This window comes from Ctenocephalides felis, unplaced genomic scaffold (assembly GCF_003426905.1).
Source record: "Ctenocephalides felis isolate EL2017-DRISC unplaced genomic scaffold, ASM342690v1 CF-g0.4_SCAFFOLD_01604, whole genome shotgun sequence".
Lineage (NCBI taxonomy): Eukaryota > Metazoa > Arthropoda > Insecta > Siphonaptera > Pulicidae > Ctenocephalides > Ctenocephalides felis.
In genome coordinates this window covers 56637656-56661114 of record NW_020537758.1, presented here as the reverse complement: position 1 = coordinate 56661114, position 23459 = coordinate 56637656, and the positions used below count along the sequence as shown (strand labels likewise).

Genomic DNA, 23459 nt, shown 5'->3' with positions numbered 1-23459 from the left:
TTTGTCCTGACAAAATTTTATTAGGCACGTCTGACGTGCACATTCACAGATTCACACTTTTATACATAAGATATATTACAAAACTAATATATGGAAACAACTTATTTGAAAACTGAAAATGTCTAGCTCTGGACTGATAGCACATTTGACATTGTTTCATTGGTTATTGTAATGCAGCAAGTTCTGATAATCTGGATCCATTTCTGATATAATAATGAATTTGTTAACATACATAATAATTGATGTTTAGATTCATTAAAAAACAGATTTTTAAAATGAACGTTTATGGTTCAATTTATAAAATTCAAAAAGGTATAATTTTCAAAATTACCCCAAAAAATATTATATTAAAACTTTTATTTTTCCATTAAATTTCAGTTTTAAACAAAATCCTCGAATAAGTTATATTTTAACTAAAAAAAGTTAAGAATAAATTATGCATAATATATGTTCAAATATAACATATTGGATGATTTTGTTTAAAACTGAAATTTAATGGATAAACAAAAGTTTTAATATAATATTTTTTTGGTTTGCTTTGATTGTTTAACATTGTCATTATCAAGCAATCACAAATATTCGCATGAGTAATCTTTATAAAAGTTGATTTCATACATCTCTGGCGATTTCCAAACATATACTCAGAAAACTGTGGCTGACGAATATTTTCTTTATGAACATATGACATAATTTTGTGTATTTACAAATATTTTCGTCATGCTTATGAAATAGTGATCATTTTCGATCAATATTCTGAAATTTCAAGATGTTTAGAATATTTTGTGGCTATGATTGTATAAAACACATGGATGAAAGTGATATTTTACCTTAAGTTAAGTTGTATGAACTGCTGAAATGTGGAAATAATATATGTAGGGGAGCTAAGGGCTCATTGTTATAGGGGTAAGTAGCAACAGACGTTTTATAATAGGGTCTCAAACAATATTAACACTTTCCACTCCGAGATTTATATGAATTTTGCGGCAGCATTCGAGTCGAAAGGGTTAAAATATTTTTTTGCCTCGATTGGACGTGTTAAGTCCACTTCATAACAACGTCAGAGCTAATGTTCTGCAAGCCGGTGCAGTAAACAGAATTGTGCAGGTGCGTCATTTTTGACTAATAATATAAATTTGAACTATCATAAATCTTCGGTTTACGTTATTATATTGTAATTGACTAAATATAAACCATATTAACTTAAATTTTATTTTGTTTCAAATTCATCAATCTTCGATGATGTGTAACAATTGTGATTGCTAAAATGTTTAAATAGTTTTTATATATTTAAATTCATCTGGATTATTGTAAAACAATCACACCTGAAGTTAGTTGGACCGAAACCTTGGGGCTAGATGTAACATACAAAAATTATATACAAATTCAAGTGAAGAAGATTGGATAGAATGTGTAACTTGTAAGATGTGAACAAATGTAAAATGTGTTGCAAGCGACATTATATCTTTTATTTTTATTGTGATAATAATTGCAGTTTACGTTGATCTAGAATGAAAATTTATATTACAAAAGACATTAAATATAAAAAGAATTACGTTGAAACGAGTCAATTTTCCGGCAGATGTCATAACTAGCCCCAAAACACGAGGTAGGCGCAACTTTTCTAGAAAATGATTAATTGTGAAAAATTTAACAATAGTTATAAGATTATTTTTACTTGATTCGGTAAAGGAATAGTTACAGTATTTACCAATTTTGGTTTCGTAAAAATATATTCAGAGTATCTCAAGACATATATATTATTTTGAAAAAAACTGTTACAACAAGCCGTTAGCTTCCCTACTCAATAACAAGAATTAAGATTTAGTTATTTAAATTACATTTTCTACTGATTATTTAGAAATTTAGTTATACTTCATACACATTTACATGTATAAAATTTCATTGAATTTAATCCGTTTTTAATTTAAAACGTGTGTGATATATGTTAACAAAAAAGTAAAATGTTGTAATAAAATTTTATTTATTTTTTAAATATTTTTATTCGGCGATGATAGTGCGAAACTTACTTTGTGAATATACTCGTCATGATCTCGATTCGAACAAGAGAAGCTATGCACATTGTTCTATGAGTGCACCGCAATTAACTGGTTAATTGTTAAAAATAGGGAAATAGCTTACAATAATACATTGTAAAAGCAACTGATTTAAAAATCTACATTTGAATGATAATCTAATCTTTTATAAAGATTATAATGTAAAAACGTATTCAAGATTATGGGGGCAATTCTTTGGTAAAATAGACCCATTACAACAATTCAATATTACGATCCTTTGTTCATACAAATTGGTACTATATGTAGTTGTTTTGTACACATTAAAACTAATTTCATGTATGTGTTATCAGTGGCACATTACTTCAGAAAGACGCAGTTATGTGTTTTAGGTTAGATTTTATATCTAAAACACCTGACCTCACCGCAAATACATTAGATTTTGATAGTATTTACTACCAATTTATATGAAGACTGAGCCGTAACATATCGTTGCCATAACAACGCTATGTTATATTTCTATTTTATCGGAAAATTGCTCCTATATCATACTTTTTATTAAATTCAATCGTTTAATTAAATCATGGATATACTACCTGTACCTCGTAAATTTTTTAAAAATCTGATATCAGAGGACAGATAGAAGCTCGGTTTAGATATTTAAGTTGTTAGGTACTCATTATACCAATGAATAATATTTAAAACATTTTTATCGATGTCCGATATAAAACATTACACATAGTTAAGACCATGGTTTAAATAACATTTACTCTTTGAATTAATAAATGAATTGTTAGTAGTAATGTACTTGTAACTGATTTTTTTTACTAGAAAATGTGCCACGTTTAATCTATTACATATAAATAATATAAATTTGTTAACGCCGTAATTATAACTTACAATTATATAATTTAAATTATCAGTACAGACCTCGTGAAAGAGTAATAATACCGAAAAAAGTCTATACCATATTCACGTAGTACCCAATTATATTATAACAAGATATACTCTATATATAAATATTTTTACACATAAACATTACTAATATAAAGAAATAGTTTTTATATTGTCTTCTAATATAATATTTAAATTTGTCCCTCACACTATTCACTCACATGAATAAGTTAGTTTTAAAAATCACCATGCATTCGAATTATCACTAATTTCTGGAATGTCAACACAGTTTGTTTTTACCACACTGTTAATTTCCACTAATTCATACACATGACTCCGGCCCTGGTATGGTGTCCGTAGTTATGTGGTCGCTCGTCTTTCCTGGTATCGCCCAAGGCCGACTCTGCTGCCACAGGGGCGGACTGTTGCCTCCACCTAATCCTGGTATCTGAAAAATAGAATCAAATTCTTGTGATAAATATTATATAAACTAGGTGTAAGTATTTTTTTGACTTAAGGGAACTATTTAGATAAAATTTGAAACTGGTTCTATGAGAATTTTTAACGAAAACAAAAAAGATTTTTTTTTTAAATTATTTTGCTAATTTTAAAAAAAGTTCAGGCCGATTTTTAAAAGACATTCGTTTCATCATGGCTTTTAAATTTTTGAAATCGGCTGACTACTTTCATAAAAATCGTCAAAAAAAGTAGCAACAATTTATTACGAAGAAACTACCTACCCCATATTTTTTTTAAACCAATATATTTTGAACAAATTTTGAATTTTCAAAATCGATTCAGGATTTTTCACAAAAATGTGAACAAAAATCATGCTCTTTTCTGGTAATTACAGTGAAACTTTTTGGCCAATCGTCGCCTAAAATTAAATTTAATACATCTATACAATTTTTAAGTGATTATCAAAAAAAGTTCATAAATATTCAATACTTAATGAAAGCTAACAAAGGACATTTAGTATTTCGCAAGAAATATATAATACTCTAAACTTATTTCACTTTGATAGTAGCAATTATAAATGTTGATAGCTAATATAACTAAATGACTTTCATTGAATAGTATAATATATCAAGCTTTACAAATTTCATTATAATGACATGATTTTTAGTTTTAGTTCATTACTGTACAAAGTCCATTAATTAATAACACAAATATCAAATATTTAACAAAGTGCTAAAACACGATCTTTTCAGAATATTGGGTTTCAATTAGAAATTCCTTCCGCTCATAATTTTAATTATAATCAAAGACTGATGAAAGAACGAAGGTACAATTATATTATATTACAAAGGGTTTAATGATTACAAAGAAAATGATTTTTATTTATGCTATTAAATATATATATATATATATATATATATATATATATATATATATTGAAATATGTGAGTTTGGTGTTGATATATATTTTGATGAGTTATTTATAATCGGGCAGTAACACCAAGTAAAAAAAAACTAAAGTAGTTTTGAAATACTTTATTTATCCATACGTTTCGGTCTTCATCGAGACCGTCATTCAGTGGAAAAAAAAATTAATTATACAAAAATACACTACACTATATATATATATATATATATATATATATATATATATATATATGTACATTGGGGTGGTCCTTAATATGGGCATTTTCGAATTTGAAACAATTCTCTGAATGTTTTAGCTCTTAATATTAAGTTTTAGATAGTGCACAATTAAACTTAAAATTTTCATTAATTAAGTATTCAATTCTGTCCAATTTCGAACAAAAATTACATGCTTATACAATAGACAAAATAATGGTACTATTTCGCAAGCATTACAGGGCCAAGAAAACAAATTGAAACTTGTCAAATGTGATTTACTTTTAAGGTCAATTCCAAGTATGCTAAAAACGGACAAAAGGATAAAACCGTAAGAATAAGAGACTTATGTTTGTTGGTTAAGAGCGACGGGACTTGGTTCAGAGGTCCCGGGTTCGATACTCACTTCGAGCAGCCTGTTGTTAGGCAGCAGTGACAACGATTTTCACTTGGAAATATAGATAGTGATGTTTCCAAGTAAAATAGCCCTCACCCGTCATTGCTGCACCAATAAAAATACTCGCCCTATTACAGAAATTGTAATAATAATATATATCATATACAGATGTGACAACTGATTGGGTTGCCATCTGTCAAACAGACTAGTATTAAATCAAATCAGTACAACAGCTTATAGGACTATTGGGTTCTGATTGCTGTTCAAAAATAATAAAAACAATGTTTGTTGGAAAAAACGCCTTTTGCCGTTCTGAGCTCGTCAAAAATTGAATGTATGTATGACATGACTTGTACCTTCTGGATTCATGCTTTTTGTGTTAATATCCCAAAGAGACAAAACAACTTACTTATGAATTGCTTTCTCAAAAATTAGCATCTCAGTTTGTCCTTACCCTATATATCTAAATTAGTTACACTATAAAGACCCAATGGTTTTTGTAATAGATTGCACCTTTTATTAATAAATATGTTATTATAGTTCCTACCTGATTAAAATACTATCTTACTGATGGTCAATGACCAAAGATCAGTAAAAACTATGGGTAAATATATATATATCTATATATATATATATATATATATATATATATATATACTAGCAAACCCGACGAACTCCGTTTCGCCACCAGATGGTTTCGTGAGAAAGATGAAGAATTTTTTTATTTGTTTTATATTTGAAAAGGAAAAATTTGATTTTATTATACAACAAAAATGAATTTATTTCGATTATAAAAATGAAGTGTTTTTTAGTTGAACTTCTCTAAGTAAATGAAAGTGAATCCGCAAATTATCCGTTTGAAGTGCTCTTTGGTAAACCACATTTTTTGTTTTTTGGTCTGACGTTAACAAAACAAAGCGGATGGTTTTCCAACTCATGAACAGGCAACGTATAACTGCCCATGTGAAAAACAATGATTTTCTAAATAATCTATTTGAAATTTATCCCGCAAACACTAAGCGATTGGCCTTGCGACTTGTTATTGCGAACGCAAGGCGAACTGAAAATTGCAATCGCTTGAAGTCAATCATTGGTATGTCACCAAATCGCCAGCAATTTTTTATTGAATGGTGAAATTCGGTGCGTGTGCATCATTATTCTTTGCGGCAAGAATTGCTCGTTGACTTAACCAAGCATAATTCTGATAATTCTCACTAATGTCATTACTCGAATTTTTAATTACGGTGCGTGAAGTTCCAGCAGCTTGCATTAAGGCACGATGCCATGCACAACTAATTTTCTTAGCTATAAACCTTGCGGGGCCCGAGAAATTTCCAACGAATGCAAAATTGTCGAAATCGGTTTGTGCGTTCTGGAGTTATATCATCAGAAAGGAAAACCCGACTTATTTTTATATATAAGTAGATAATCTATTTGAAATTATTTAAAACAATTGTTGATTATTTTCATTACTCAAATTTTTAATTACGGTGCGTGAAGTTCCAGCAATTTGCATTAGAGCACGATGCCATGCACAACTAATTTTCTTAGGTATAAACCTTGCGGAGCCCGAGACCTTTCCAACGAATGCAAAATTGTCGAAATCGGTTCGTGCGTTCTGGAGTTATTTCGTCAGGAAGGAAACCCCGACTTATTTTTATATATACAGAAGATATGTAAAAAAATAATAAATAAATATCATTGAAAAACAGATTGCCATGTAATTTTGTCCGTAATTCCTCCACGCTCATATGAACTTTCATTGACAGATCGGTGAGGATACAGTAACGAGGTCGTCCATTTACAATGACTGAAATCGATGTACTAAATCTAAAGTTTTCAATTAATTCGCAACTGATAATAATTAATCTAACCAATCCAGAAGCGGATATCAAAGCAAACCCGAGTGCGGATATTCGGATGATTAAAACTCTTGCGCGTAGTAGTTGGAACTCGTCGAGCAATGACCTGAACATCGATTTCCACTACTCCTGTTTCAAATATGGCAATACTTTGAATTTTATTTCGAATAGAATGCAGTCTTAGTGTATATAAAAGGATATTGAATTCTTAAAAAAAATATTGCTGCAAGACTCATTTTATTATTTTGTTTAGCATTCCTCACTAAAGTTTTTAGTGTGATCAATAACATCAAGGAGTAGTTTGAAGTAATTGCATTTTGTACCTTTAAAAATATTTAATTCCCGTAGGGTAAGTTATAGTAATCGTCCAAAAAAGGAAAAGGACTCAGGACCTTTCACAATATATTCTATTCGTGTTGACGGCGGGACGTGCTGGGTAGTTTTTGACAAAGATAGGCCCACCCGTTTGGGGGTTACAGAGCTAAATGTGCTGAAAATTACAGTTTTTGAGCAAATGTTTCTAAAGAAGACATTTTCTTATTTTAAATTATTTATTGATTTCAATGTTTTTTTAATTTCTCAAAATTATTTAAATTTGTAATCTGTAATTTATTTGTATTTGAATTTTAATTCTAGCTAAACTTCTTAAGCACACTTATATACTTGAAATAAATAATTTTAAACTTGCAATTCAATTCTTAGAAATATGAGATATGCCCGTCATTCTAACTCCTCTTGAGTAAAATTTGTGTCATTGCCAATTAATCAAGCTCTTATATTTTGCCAATAAAATACAAACAATGAGAGTTACAATATTTGTAATAATCTATTTGAAAACATTTGAAATTTCTCAAATATTTCATTATGCTACGGGAAGTTCCAGCAATATACCTTAAGAAACAATGCCATGCACCACTAGTATGTAACTTTAGTATTCATATTTAACTTCCAAAGCTTCTTCGAATAAACCAAATTTGTGTGTATAAGGCGATTTTCGTCGACATTTGATCAAAAATAGCTACCAATTTAAAATTCAGTAAAATGTAAAAGACGTTCGATGTATCTCGATAGGAACATTTATTTATGCGACGATCGACCAAGCCGTTTCTTTATGAATAGCAGAAAACTGTAAAAAAATCGATAACGTTATAGCCAAACATTCTGAATCGATTTTAAAAATAAAATACAAATAATATCAATTGGGAATGGTGCTTATTGGTTTTTATCGTTTCTTTGTGAATATTTGTTAAACAATTTTTCAACAATTTTTAAAAAAGTGACTTAGACAAATTGTTTAATTATAAATATTTGTTAAAGGTTGACAAATGAGCAGCGCGTTTTTTAAATGAGTTATATCTTTTGTCGACGTTCTCAAAACACGGCTGTACTGATTTCAAAAAAAGAGAATTAGAAGCTTTTAATATAATATTGACGATAGCGTTCATAATCTTTGAACGGTCATAAAAAATATTAGAGGCCTACGATACATTCTATAAATTTGGCATAATTAATTGGCTGCGCTTTAAGGACATACAAGCAATAATTCATACAGTTACAGATGTTAAAAGTCTGATTGACACATACCATTCTAAATTTGCACAAATTACTTTTTAATAACAGTGAAAACTTTATTTTTGAAAGAGGCAGTTGATATTTTCATCTAGATAGCTAAATCTAAAATTAGATTTATTTTCATTTGTTTGGAGCAGCTTTAGATTTATTGATAAGATATCATATCGGTAAGTTCATTCAACTTGTCTTAAAGCAAAACTTCACAAAAGCTGAATGAGCTTTTCGAGAAATTTCAAATTTCGAGCTCACTCGAATAGATAGTAATTAAAAACAGCATGGTTGCGGTTGATTCGATTCAAAATACAATATGTGTTACAAAATTTCATAGAACATTAAATTATTCATCCAACCGTGAAAGCGACTAAATGCTCTGCTGCTTTAATACGTAAATTTAACAACAAATTATGGCAAGATATATTGACACGGACAATTATTAATAATGATGTCGCATTAAGTACCATTGAGGTTCACATTTCCATCGGTAATCGGTTCAGTGCATTATTTGAATAGAATTATTGAACAGTTACTATTCAAATGGGCCATTAGATTTAAACAATATGCGTAGAAGTGCATTTGAAATTATATGCAAATATATACTTACTCGTCATTAACTGAAGCGCTAAAATTAATTGTTTGTGCTGATTGCTAAATAATAATTTAACCATAAGTTAAGCAGATTCAACGCACAACATTTGATTGAGTGTATATTTAATTGATGATTAAATAGCTCGCATTTATAACTACACAATTATAAAAGCCTAAAATTTTAGTTATTGATTAGCGTAAATGAATGAAAGTTTTTGATAAGTTATAAGTAATATAACTAAATATCATATTTTTACAATACAGTAAAAGTCCGGAACGCTCGGGACCGACTATCGAACATTCCGAACTATCAGGCAGTAATTATAAAAAAACATTTAGATTAATTAAAGTGTAAAATAATACAAAGTGGTGAAAACAGGGGCGACAGTCATTAGCACTTGGCAAAACGGTCAATTTGTCTTGGTTTTTCTTACAAACCCCGGCAACTTGTTCTTTTTACCCAGCTGATATAGAGTCAAATTTTTAACAGCCACAAAATTTTCAAACAATCGTTGAATTTTTCGTACCGGTTTAATATTCTGTAATTATTTTTTCAGATACAGGTCTATGAATTTCTCGTCAAAACTTGAAGTTTCTGAGCCAACAACCAGAATACTTACATACACTTTCAGCAACTCCTAAATCTCACCCAATTATTTCTTTTTGCCTTTTCAACAATCATTGGTCCTGCTACCGGTTATTGAACTATCACAATACACTATTTAGATGTTCCTGTTTTATTTATTTATTCAAATATTTGTATTAGCAAACTTCTTATTGAGTAGCAAACTTTATCAATTTATCTTTTTGTTTTGAATGTCATAAATCGTTGATGTATATTAAAAATAAAACTCATTCATTAAAACATTTTTATTTTTGCCCAGTTGAAAATTCTTTTTCAAATATTCTATTTTTATTTTTAACTTCTCGTAGTTATAATGATGAGCCGAAAATCGAAAATGAAATTTTGAATTTATTTGGTATTTGAACATTTTGGCATACCTCAGAAAAAATTGATGTGTGGGTGTGTTTTGTGTGCGTGTGTGTTTGTATGAATAGATACAATATTTCGTCCACTTTTTTGAGCGCACGGATCAACCGATTTGAATACTTAGGAATCCAAAAAACATTGGATTCCTATGGATAAGAAGATGTGCTGATTAGTTTTTGGCAAAGGCAGGTCCAGCCATTATGGAGATACGAAGAAAAGAATGCAGAAGATAGAAAACATTTATTTTGTAATGATTGGAAAAAGTGGTGATTAGTTTTGCAAAGGCAGGTCCAGCCGTTTTGAAGATACCGAGCTAAATGTGCAAAAAATGACAGTTTTTGAGAGAACTAAACATCCGATTTGAATGATTCAAAAAACTTGCTGCTTGTATTAACTAAAGAAAATGCTCTTGGAAAAGAGCCTTTGTTTCAATTTTTTTCTCAAACGAAATGTTTTTTCGTATATCAAAAATAAGATAAGATTTTAACTTCAATTTTGATTAAAGTTCTACTTTTAAGTTTTCTATGTTCTAAGTTTCTGACTTCAAACAAGTAATTTCAATTTTGCAATTCCGTTTATATAATTCTTATAAATATTAGACAATGTTACAATATTTATAATAATCATTTGAAAATTTAATTTTTCTCGAACATTTCGTTACGATGCGGGAAGTTCCAGCAATTTGCCTTACACGACTAGTTCATTTTATTATCACACAAATCATCAATACTTGATATTAATGTACTCAAAACTGAATTATAGTATATTATATTATTATTATAATATAAACAAAAGACAACTATAATTATAAAAAAACGGTTCAACCGTATCAAAAATTTAAGCAGTGCGAGTCCTGATCGAGTTTCATCTAATGTTAGAAATCGATTTAGCCATTTTTGAGAATATGTCAAAAAATCGGCTCACATGTACACAGATTACAATTTGGCGATTTAGGTTTCAAATGATTCAGAATGATTTAAATTATCGAAAACCACAAAGTTAAAAATTCGGTTTTTCTGGCGAATGCAAACTTTTACTTCGGAAAGTCAATAATTAGCGAACTTTAATTAAAAAATAAGAGATTCAGGAATGTATTCACAAAAAGAAAGCTAAATTATCTAACAATATATAATAATACTAATAAATAGTAGTCTGTCCGTAGACAGGGTCATGGCATGAGAGTACGAGAGTACAACAAATCAATGATTTTCTTCCCCTCCCTAGTTTATTATTCCCTTCACCGTTTTATCATTCTTAATTCATGGCCATCAATCACTTTATATTCGTTTTTATGAATATTTCTTTCCAAACATCTGCTTCCATGCTCCCCGGTCCTGTGCTTCGGCTTTCAGTTCCCTGTAATTCCTCTCTTCGCGTAAGTCAGCAACAATATGCATTCTTCTTCTTCCTAATCCTTTCAGTCCTTCTATTTTGCCTTCAATAACGTCGTGTAAAAGGCACTCTTTTCCGAGAAAGGGTCCGATCCAGTTTCCCTTTCGTTTCAGGATCGCGCTCAGTAGAGTCCTTTCTTTACCCACTCTTCTCAGGACTTCTTCATTTGTTATCTTGTCAGACCATTTTATTTTCTCCAATTGCCTCCAGCACCATATTCCAAAACTCTCCAGATAGTTCTTGTCGGTTTTTCTCAAAGTCCATGTCTCTGATCCGTACAGATAACATTGATAATTCCGACAGATATCATTGATCCAGACATAACACTTTATCAATCTCTTCCGCAAGTCGAGGCTAAGTTTGCTCATCAGCATATAATAGGATTTAATAATCGTGTTTTAAAATTGAATTCTTTGTTTATAAACTCAATATGAAAACATAAGATTTAGTTTATTTCTATAATAAACTTTTTTATTATTATTATTATTTTAATTTTAATAAGTCACACTTCGGACATTCAGTAATTGTTTTGACTTTTAATTACATGGATTTCTGAATGGATGGCAACCCAGTAGTTGTCCAATCCAGTTATGACTAATTAACAATATTTGAATTATTTGCTGACATTTCTATTATATATATGGAACTATAACCACAAGAAGCGATTTTCACTTGAGGCTATATTTGAGATCTATAACCTCAAGTGGAAATTTGACATAAAAGTTGCCTGATGTCGGGCTACGGCGGTAGCGGGAATCGAACCAGCAAACCCGGGACTAGTTGTTGCTAGCCCACGTTTTAACCGATATCGCCACCGCTGGCCCATTTTTATAATAAACTGATTTGAAATTTTGAAAAAAAAAATAATATTCTTACCGCATGGCGATCTCCTTGCCTCGCTCTGTCCAGCATAGCCACGTCCCTCGTTGAGAACAGGGCGGCTGGTCTGACAGGTGGGTCAATGTTATCTAAAATATATAAAATATGCATTGAAAATATAATAAATTGTTAGTGTGGTTTATATAATATATTATTTTAAAGAGCAATCTGAACTTAAGAGTGCTATAAGCTGATGTGCTAGTTTGTCTTAATACTATTCTTGATACAAGTCGGTACTACAGATGGCAACCCAAACAGTTGTCCTATCTCAGTATGATAAATTATTATTATTATGCAGCAATACCGGATAAAGGCTACTTTAACTTGGAAACATATTTCTATCCATTTTTTCTAAGTGATGGAAACAGGATAAAATTGTTGTCACTGCTGCTTGACAGCAACCTATTTGAAGCTGAATCGAACCAGGAACCTCTGATTTAGGTACAGTCGCTCCAAATTCGTTCATAAGCAAGCCCATTAGTATGTAAGATGGAAAGTGTACACCATGGTATTGTTTTTATTTATTCAAACAACGGAAACATAAACTAACAAAAATCACAATTATTGACACAATCACAATCACAATTGTAGCAAATGTGTATTCAATGCACTGTGTCTCTTTTCTGTGAGGAGTCATTATGGTAAATGAAAAATTAGAGTATTTTAATTAATATACCATATATATCTGTAATAATTTTAATCCTTAATATTCTGCGAAGTAAAATTGTTCTAGAAGTTTGATGAACCGCAAAGCATTTCTAGTGCAGAATATAAAATATACAGAATTTCTTACATGAAAATCGATTGATTGATTACCTTGCAGTTTCATAGACATGTGTGCTTTAATAAGAAGTTTCTCTAATGCACAGTACATCAATATTCGTAATTCACAAAGTATATGAATATTATAATGATATATTAAGAAATGTAAAATAAATAAATCATATATAATTTCAATTATCATTGCTAAACATTCATTATAAGTACAATTAAATCATATCATATAATTTCAATTTCCTACACAAACAATACAATTACAATTTATTTTACCATAAATAAATACACGTATTTTCTCATCTTTATTAACTTACCGTTGGGTAAATTCTAGTAATCGCAAAAAAAATCTAAAATAAAAATCTTTATATATATCTGCGTTTCAAAGGTTTTTAAACCTTAGCATACCTTAAAAAATTGATGTATGTGTGTTTGTGCATGTCTGTGTATGTATGTGCGGATACAATTTTTCGTCAAAATGACTTCAGCAATTCTATATTATACAGGACAGAGAAAGATGAAGCCAATAATCAACTCATTCAGAACAATCTTCATTTTAAAGAACAACCAACGTCCACTACCAGTAAGTAGCAAACTACTAAAAAGCAGAATATCATGTGTTTCAGAATCATAGTCACTGAAAGGGGAGTACTGTATCAATATGAGTTCTACTTGGTTTTCACAAAGGGTAAAAATACTAGAGTATTTGTAACCATACTTGTGATAATATTTTTTAGTATTTCATACATTTATCTTATATATAAAATTCTTCTGTACGGGTGATTTGATACCTCTCCTAAACCGTTATTCGGATTTTGATAATTCTTTTTAGAGTTTGTAAAAGGGAATATTTAAGATTTAATCAACGATGCAACTATAGTAATTTTATAGAAATAAATAGAAAAAAATACAAAAAATCATTCAACATTGTTTGACATTGAAAGGATTTGAACTGTCATCTGCTAGAAATGTTAATTCACTAGCTGAAATTATGAGTCTCGATAATATTAGAATATAATATACAAGAAAAATATAATGTCTACATTATTATTGTCGAAAAGCAGCTGAGATGTGCCAGAAATTAAAATAATATGAGATACAGTCAACAGTATATGGTTTGGCAGATGAAATTATGTTATTCGGTAACGCAATAAGTCCAAAATTACATATACATTATTTTTTTAAACTTATGCATGTCGCATTTCGGTTTACTTTACTTTTAACAATATAAAAAATATTTCTACTTACTGAAAAAAAATGATTTAGAATTTTGTTTCATGTGCCAAAAATTCATTTGTTTGGCATTGAATATGGAATATTTAACTAAAGCTAGATTGAAGAGTGCACATATAAACTAAATTTTACAAATTAACTCACCTAGACTTAGAACTAAGAAATAAGAAAAATGTACTTTAGAAAATTATAGACTAAATTATTGAAGCAATTTTGTTGTGTCGTAAAATCAAGTGTGTCGTTATACTTTTACTGCAGATACTTTATTATTTTTTTCTGAATTTCTTATATACTGCTTAAGTTAAGATCATGTACGAAGCACAAAGGTAGGACATCAAATAGGATATCAAAAAGTATAGGATAGGATATTGAACTTTTGAATTATAGACGTGGGTATAGGACAACGCCTGTCGGATTAACTAGTATAAATATATATTATCTATAATATAAAAATAAGTCGCAAAATGTGTTGGTAAGCACATAACTCAACAACGCCTGGACCAATTTGGCTATTTTTTTTAAATGTTCGTTAAAGTCAAGGATGGTTCTTACTGCAAAAAAAATCAAATAATTGTCAGGAAAACCCTAAAAACGGCCCTTTTAGTTTTCACATACAAACGTTAGTATTTTCATATTTTTGCCATCGGATACGAAATATTTACTCAGTCAATAGAGCGTTTTGGGTCTAATTTTTTTTACTGTGCTCCAATTTGTATGAAATTTTGGAATTAAGTTTATTTTACTCTCAAGTTCAAAAGTGAAAATAATTTAGACCCCTTTGCCATTTCCCGGGGGGATGACATCCCTCTCAGTAGTGTAATTTCATTTTTTCCAAAATAACTTCGGATATCGATAAAATAACTAATTATAAGAAAAAAATGTTTTATAATGTTTTTCAAAAAAGCAAATACTCATCATTTTATTTAAAGCAGTTGTGCATTTAAGATCCATATGGGTTGGTGTATATACATTTCGGTATAGACTGTAGTGTCAATTTTTACGAAATTGACAAATATCAGTAAAGGTTATTAAAAAAAATTGACTTTTGAATTATAAACATAAGTACAGGACAACGTCTGTCGGGTCATCTAGTTAATGAATAAATTCACCAAATGTTAATATCAGTATGTCACACATAAAACATATAGAACTTTCATTAACATTACGAATAAACTGTGCACAAATTATATTTCACATTCTGACTTGAATTTTGTCGTCGCTTTGTCAACCATGACAGAAGTTTCCAATTAGGTTTAAAAAGATCTCGCATCAACTCTTGAGTGACGCGGAGGCAATTAACGTATTTTCGCGACTGTTTTGTGTCAGCATTCTAATAAGAATTATGCACTCCTTTATATTTCCACAGAGCTTAATAGTACAAAGAATCCATTCACACACATAAGTGTTACATACACACATATACAAGACAACTCAAACGTTTTCAAGTACACTCAATATTTTCAAATATATTTCGAAAATAAAAAATGAAACGGAGTGACTTCTGGTCACTATATTTAAACCTCGTTTATTACACCAAGAAGTAGTTAGTATTTATTTATATGCAATAAATTTAATGAAGATGCTATGAGATTCCATTAAGAGATTCCTGGTTTGATATCCATCTAGGGTAGCTTAATGTAAAGCAAGAATTATATATAGGGTGAGGGCGGTGCACAAAGGTCCAATTTCGATCTGAGCAATTATGTTGTGAATAACATATCAATTATAACAATTATCTGACTATGATCAATCCCAGCTACAATGAGATATGTGTTTTTTGCTGTTTTTAAAAAAATTGTAACCTGGTCCCATTTGAATCCTGGACAAACAAGTTCAATGTCTAATTATAATTACAAAGAAATTTTGAAAAATAACAGCTACATTATTCAACCAATGCAAAATATAAATTTCATGGGTGCATTTTTTACAGAGATAACGCTGAAAATAACCTGATCCAGTATTTTGTCAGAAATATTCATCAGCAGAGTTGGCATAACTTTTTATATAATCCATATGGTGTAAAATTGCTGTATTTAACTTAATTTACTTTTTATTTGCTATTTCTTACTTTTTATACCTTTGCCAGAGTAAAGGTACAGTTGATCCTTATTACCCCAACCAGGAGTAAGCTTTTCTAGTGGTTATATAAAAAAAACAGTTAGATCTAACTCAAAATTGACTGTTAACGCCTAAGGATCAACCCTGTTCTAAATTATACAAAGATATTTTAATACATTTCTAACAGGATAAGGAGTATAAAACCCAATCTCTTTATTATCTACATTTAATATTAATCCTGTCCCTTGCAGACCTCAAATATTAATTTTTCTTTCCAAGAAACTAATTTTCTTTGAATTCGATTCAAACAAATCGTAGCTCAACAACTAACAGAAATGTAATGGAATGTCGCTTAAATCCAAAAAGAAAGAAACAAGGTTATAACTGGTTATACATCTTGTTCACTTTACTTTCAAATATAGTTGTATTTGAAAATTAATAACTGGTTTTTCAGATATCGAATTTAATCCGCGCACCTTTAAACCCCGCTGTACCCTATATATATTTTTATTTTTCTATATTTTTTCGACGATTTGCTGTAAATTAACACTCAAGAATAAATATATATATATATATATATATATATATGTGTGTGTGTGAAATGTATATATATATATATATATATATATATATATGTGTGAAATGTCTTACATATTATCTATTTAGTTTTCATTTTTATAGTTAAATTGAATAAAGGCTAAGATGCTAGCCGAAACGTATGGATTTTAAATAAATTTCTAAAAAGTCTCATACTATTTTTATTGATGTAACGCCCGACTTTTTAACTCAAATTAAATATATTGTATTAACATCAAATTCAAGACTATTCAAATATATATATATATATATATATATATATATATATATCTTCTTATATTATTTCATTTATATGCGAGGTATAGTTCTATGATGTTTGTTTTTCATTTTGCAGCGAATAGCATAAAATAAAATCTCATTATCGAACAGCTGGGAATGAAAATCTTCTTATCTAGAATATTACGAAATTATTTTAATTGGAAAGTTCTTATACTTTTATTATTAAATTATAGTTCTGCTGCACAGAAGAAAACATAGAGGTTGTTAAGTATATAATTAATATAGGTTTAGTAATTAGAAACATAATATATCAAAATCTTGAATCTTCAATTGTGCGAATTTAATTTAAATGAAATCTGCTTCCGATTAGGCTGATAAACATTTATATATGGCTTACGTTGCAATGTGTAAAATTTAAATAATTATTAAATAATAAACAAAACCTTTCGCATGTATTTTATACGAGTAATATATTTTTCTAGACAAACTTTAGATCTTAGACCAACAATGGGAACCTGACATATTTCACTACCATATCCTAACCACCTCTAAACACGATGCTATTTCTGGGAAAGTTAGAAGCTAATTTTCTAACTTGACGACAGAACTGAACGATAAAGACGGTTATAGAAGCCATCCAAGCGAGGTAATAGGAAAACTACCAACTTTGTTCGTAGATGATGAATTAGTGATGCTAATTTCGAACAACTAAAAGCTAATATTGATAAGTACTTGCATTCATGAATTAATTGTTAGCAAACTTAGAAACTACTTATATAATCACTTTAAATGAATTGATGTCAGTGCAATCAACTTAAATTCTTTACAAATGAATAAACTACCTTCTAAATAAAAATACACCACAAATATGTATTTTTTGCTGCTTACAATATTTTTTTAATCATAATTTCTTGCTTGGAATAGAAATATACTGTTCAAAATTGCAACAAGCTTGTACACTTTTATATAAATGCACTCCTTTCTAAAATATCACATATATATTTTTTATTATAAGTATAGTATATAAAAATGTGAAATAAGTTAAAAAAGACAATTTTAGAAAAAATAAATTAAATTAGTTTTTATAGCAACTAATATATAACTTTTACTTAAAAATGATAAATAAAATGGCAGATCTTTTTACCCTCTATCTGACCCTTTTCACCCCGCTAATGAAAATAGCAGAAAAAACATATTTCTACAATAATGAATTAGCTGTGAGTTTTACTGAACATGGTCAAATAGTTGTTCGTTGGATATGTGGTATTTGTTGTGTTGTAATTGGTTTGGTTTTTTCAATTTCATTGCTCAAATTCAAATTGGATCCTAGTGCCCCGCCCTTCCCTATAAAAGTAGTTGAAAAAGTCCCGTAACGCCGAACAGCAACTAGCGCAGGACACTCTTATTATTTAAGCTAGTATAAATCTTGCCATTTCAAAATACAAATGATAGGGGCGCGGGGGGCATACAGATATAGGATCACGCGCCAAGTCTCGCATGTGACGCACACGGCCCCGTCGGGAGCAACCGTTTGCTGTTTTAGGCGAAAATCACGGCGTCATCTAAATATCAATATAAGTAATTGTAGAATATCTATGCATTTGTATTTGAGTGGCATTCAAATATAAAAGTAGTACTTGATTGTTATCCATAAAATGGTAGAATATTATCAGATATTTTAAACAATTTTAATAGGTACCACCAAATGAACGAAAATGTTCCTTAGCGCCGGACAGTACCTAAACATATTAATATTTGTTGTGAGAATTGATGTAATTTATTTTTGTTCTGTATGAGTGCTAACGGTCACTACATACCCCATTTTTCGTATTTCCTAGTCAAAGAATAAAAAGCTTATGATGAATGCTTTAGCTGAGAGCATCGGTGTGACCCAGCCAAAAGGGTGGATGAAGATTGACTTTTTTGCAATATCTAAGAATATTCGTTAAACACATATGTGCAGACATTCCAGAGTGTGGAGATGGCTACATTTGTGTTCAATGCAAGTTATTTTGAAATGTCCGGTACTATGTGCCACTTTTTAAAAATATATTTTTTGTTACCAAAGTTTGATTGATAGTTTTAATTATTTTTTTAGCAAAAGTTGCATTTTTGTTAATTTAGTTTGATTTTCAACTTTGTTTTCTAATATAAGTCATAATTTAATAAACATTTCGTAAAATATTTTTTTATTTATTTATAAATAACCTTAGGTGTCCGTCACTCGGGAACTTCCCCCTACATACACACACACATAATAACTATTATTGCAAAATGCTTGAACTTCCCGTACCGTAATGAAATATTTGAGAAATTTCAAATGATTTTAGCTTGAATCTAATTGAAATACGAATAATTTTAGATATTTAAAAAAAATTATTTCTTATTCATTTCTTTACAATATGAACACAAGAGAAAATGTTTTTTGAATTAGATGATCCGTTTTCTTGTTGTTATCTGCACATATTGCTCCCTATCTCCGAAACGGCTGGAACGGCCTTTGTAAAAAACTAATCAGCACCTCTTCGCGTCAATATGAACCGATTAATTTTTATACTCATTCTGAGTATATCATGCCACTTCTCGAAAACGAGTTTACATTTTCTGCACTTTTTGCTCCGGATCTCCGAGAAGTCTGGACTTGCCTTTACCAAAACTAATCACCACGTCTGCCTATCAATAAGAATTGTATTCCGAATTATTCTAATCGGTTGTGCTCTCGAAAACGTGAACGAAAAATTGAATCCACACATACACATTTCTTCTAAGGCATGCCAAAATATTCAGTAACCTCTGAAACGCAAAGATATGCATAAATTTTCATTCAAAATTTTTGGAAGTTAAAAATAGTTACCATTCAAATCAACAAAAGCTGCTGCAACTAAATACTTATGGCTGTTCGTAGGAATTTGGCTCGAGCCACAAAATAATTTCAAAGCAAGAGACAAATAAAATTCACTCGAAGCAACAAATCATGCTATAAAACTCGAAAGAGAAGGTCTAGACTCGATTCGGAATATGACTGTAGAGAAATAGAGGCGAACATAAACGCTTCACACGCCCAAATCATTTGGTCTAGTGTTCATTCTAGGCGATCACTCGAGACCTCTATATAACGGACGGCTAATTTGAGATCACTTCAACAATGTGGAAGTTAGGAGCCGTTTAGCAATAAAACGAAGAAAAATGTTCACAACAGATACTAGATCTCGTTCTGATATTGCCACTTGTATAAGTAGTTTTGTCCTTTACAAACGCACACAACCCATTCGACTCCGTCAAGTGAGTTTTCAGTTCCCCGCATAAAATGAACAAGGATCTTTATATTTTGTAATGTAAAATACTTCTTTATCTTTGCTGTATGTACTACTTTTATAAGGTACTAAGAGCCAATTTAACTTTGAGCAATTATATTGGGAAAACCAAACCAATTACATCATAACAAATACCACATATCCAACAAACAACTATCTGACTATGTTCAGTAAAACTTACAGCTAATTCATTATTGTAGAAATATGTTTTTCCTGCTATTTCCATCAACGGGGTGAAAAGGGTCAGATAGAGGATAAAAAGATCTGCCATTTTATTTATAATTTTATAAAAGTTTTATGGTATATTAAAAAAAATGTTTCAGACCTCTCTAAAATATGAAGGAGTGCGGTTTGTAAAAAAATGACCCATAGTTCCATTTAGTACCAGTTAATACTGCGTGTGTTGCAAAGCAGTACCAATAATACTAATAATAATAATAATTGGGATTAACCTTTTCAGATAAACTTTGCAATTTTATATTAATGAAATATAATTTATTAAAAAAAATCAATACGATTTTAAATATATATAGTTGGATCAAACTAATATCAGTATTAGTAATTGTATTACGGTGCACAAGCACTTGCTTACTTAATTTACTAATATTTATTTAATTATTTAATAATGATTATACTTTCATTTTTCATTCCAAAGAAACGGCTTGGCCAATCGCCTCCTAAAACTAACCTAAGCGAGTGTTTATCGAATTTCACTGAATGGATTTTAAATTTTTAAAATCGGTTCAACAGATTTTAAATTTTTGATGAAACTTCGACAAAAGTAAGATTTTAACTACTACTACTAATTTTTCCAAACTTTGATAAATTTTTAAAACTAAATGACTAGTCCTACAGCTGTCGTATTAACTTCCCGTAGGGTAAGTTATTGTAATCGTCCAAAAATCGAAATTGAAATTTTTACATTTCTCGACGTTTTGAAGGTTTCTGAACATTTAGGCATACCTCAGAAAAAATGGATGTGTGTGTGTGTGTATGTATGTATAGATACAATTTTTCGTCCACGTTTTCGGGCGCACGAATCAACCGTCCACGGTTCAAAAAACATTCGATTTCTAACGCTTTCGGAGATGCACAGCTAAATGTGCAAAAAATAGCAATTTTTGAGAGAACTAAGCGTCCGATTTGAATGATTCAAAGAACTTCCAGCTTGTTTTAACAAAATAATTGCTTTTGGGGTAAAAAAGTTTTTGTTTAATTCATTTTTTCAATTTTTTTTGTATATCGAAAATAATTCAGATTTTAATTTTAATTCTGACTAAAGTTCTAATATACTTTAAACAAGTATTTTCAACTTTGCAATTCAGTTTATATAATTTTTATAAATATTAGGCAATGTTACAGTATTTATTTTTAATAATCTATTTGAAAACATTTAATATTCCTCGAACATTTCGTTACGGTACGGGAAGTTCCAGCAATTTGCATTAAGGCACGATGACATGCACACCACTAGTTTCAAAATGTTGTTAGACCATAATCTCTATCATTAAAATAAATAATATAAAAATAAATTTTATAAAAATTATTGCAAAAACCTTTTGATTAATCACCTTATCATTTAAATAACTCTAACGGTTAATGAGAGGTTTACGTGAAAGCATCCATTAGTCAATTAGTGAGATATTAAAAACAATACAAACCGTATTAAATCTAAAAACAAAAACTATTTTTTCAATAAACCCGAATCATGTGCTCATTGCCAGTTACATCGCTTCATGATGTACGCTGAGTATTATGCCATGACATGCTGCGACTAATATTTCCCATTTATTTTTTATTTGTAAACTGAGTTTTTAATTTGCAAACCGTGAAAATATGTGAATTTTTATTTTTAATTTTTAAACTGGCTTGGCATCGTGGATAAAGCGACTGCTATCGCGTTTTGGCACATTAAAATAGATGGCTAAACATATGTAACCAGCCATCGCCAACAAGATAAATGGCCACCAAATTTATGGTTATTTATAACCAAATATATTTTTTTCCTTGTTATAATTTTTAAGCATACTTTATTTAATTGTTTTATAATATATTGGTTCATTTCAACATATTCAAATTTAGATTCAAGAGTTTTAATTCTATAACCCCTGAAATAGCTTACATGTGGTTGGGTGAAAAGGACCCCTAAACGTGTAAAACTTAAGAAACTAGTAAATAGCTTACGTGCATGGCATCGTGTCTTAAGGCAAATTGGTGGAACTTCCCGTACCAAATTTTTTTTTTAAAAAGATTAACATTTTTGAAAAAAAATTATTTTGAAAAAAATAGATGTTTGAGAAACTATAAATTTTTGAAAAAAAAAAATTAGGAAGAAAGACTTTCTGAAAGAAAATGCTTTCTTTATTTTGAAATATTTTGAAGTTCTGAACTTTTTTTCAAAGCAATCGTACTGCTTTAGCTGCATAGAGACGAAATATCGAAGCGCCGCGTCGCCGTCTAATATATAAAGATGGGTTCGGAACACATAGGAATGTTAACATCTATACTTATTGTTAAAATCTTTATAAAATATCTGATAATTTTATGTGCATATGTCTAATGATCATTTTTGACCGCCAAATGGCATTTTTTACTTTTTTCACTAGATCTCCGAAACCGCTAGACCTGCCTTCATGAAAATTTAATCAGCTGTTCATCTTGCCAATACAAAGTAAAATGTTTTTTGAATTATTAAAATCGTACACTCCGTTCTCCTAAAAACTGAGTTACCGTGTGTTACAATTTTTTGAAAAATATAAGCATAGTTGTACAATGACGAATTGACTAGGTATTTTACTAAGTTAGATAGCTGCATTCGTTTTTGTTTTTTTATATATATATATGTTATTTGGATTGGTTTGCATAGTACAATTGCTTGAAATCAAATTGCACCGTTATGCCCCCGCCCTGCTCTTATATAACCAAAATATATAAAGCTTATATATCTAAAAAGTTTGTCTCTACATGTATAAACTTATGTATATTATTTACTTGTTTTCGTTTAATATCACAAAGATGAAAACGGCGTTCTCGAAAACGGCAAATCATTAGAATGTTATAATTGGATCTCCGCCTTATGAAGAGACTTTGTAACATTTT

The 23459-nt window shown here is 29.8% G+C and overlaps 1 protein-coding gene across 1 annotated transcript in view; it reads right to left on the bottom strand.

The window, feature by feature from the left end:
* Nucleotides 1-3000: 3000 nt before the first annotated feature.
* Nucleotides 3001-23459, bottom strand: part of LOC113373958 — a 471407-nt gene continuing 450948 nt past the window's right edge. The window contains exons 14-15 of the mRNA XM_026614222.1: nucleotides 12163-12254; nucleotides 3001-3354 (exon numbers count right to left, since the gene is read on the bottom strand). Coding sequence (XP_026470007.1) covers nucleotides 3229-3354; nucleotides 12163-12254 — 218 coding nt within the window. The 3' untranslated portion in view covers nucleotides 3001-3228. The remainder of the gene's footprint in view (nucleotides 3355-12162; nucleotides 12255-23459) is intronic.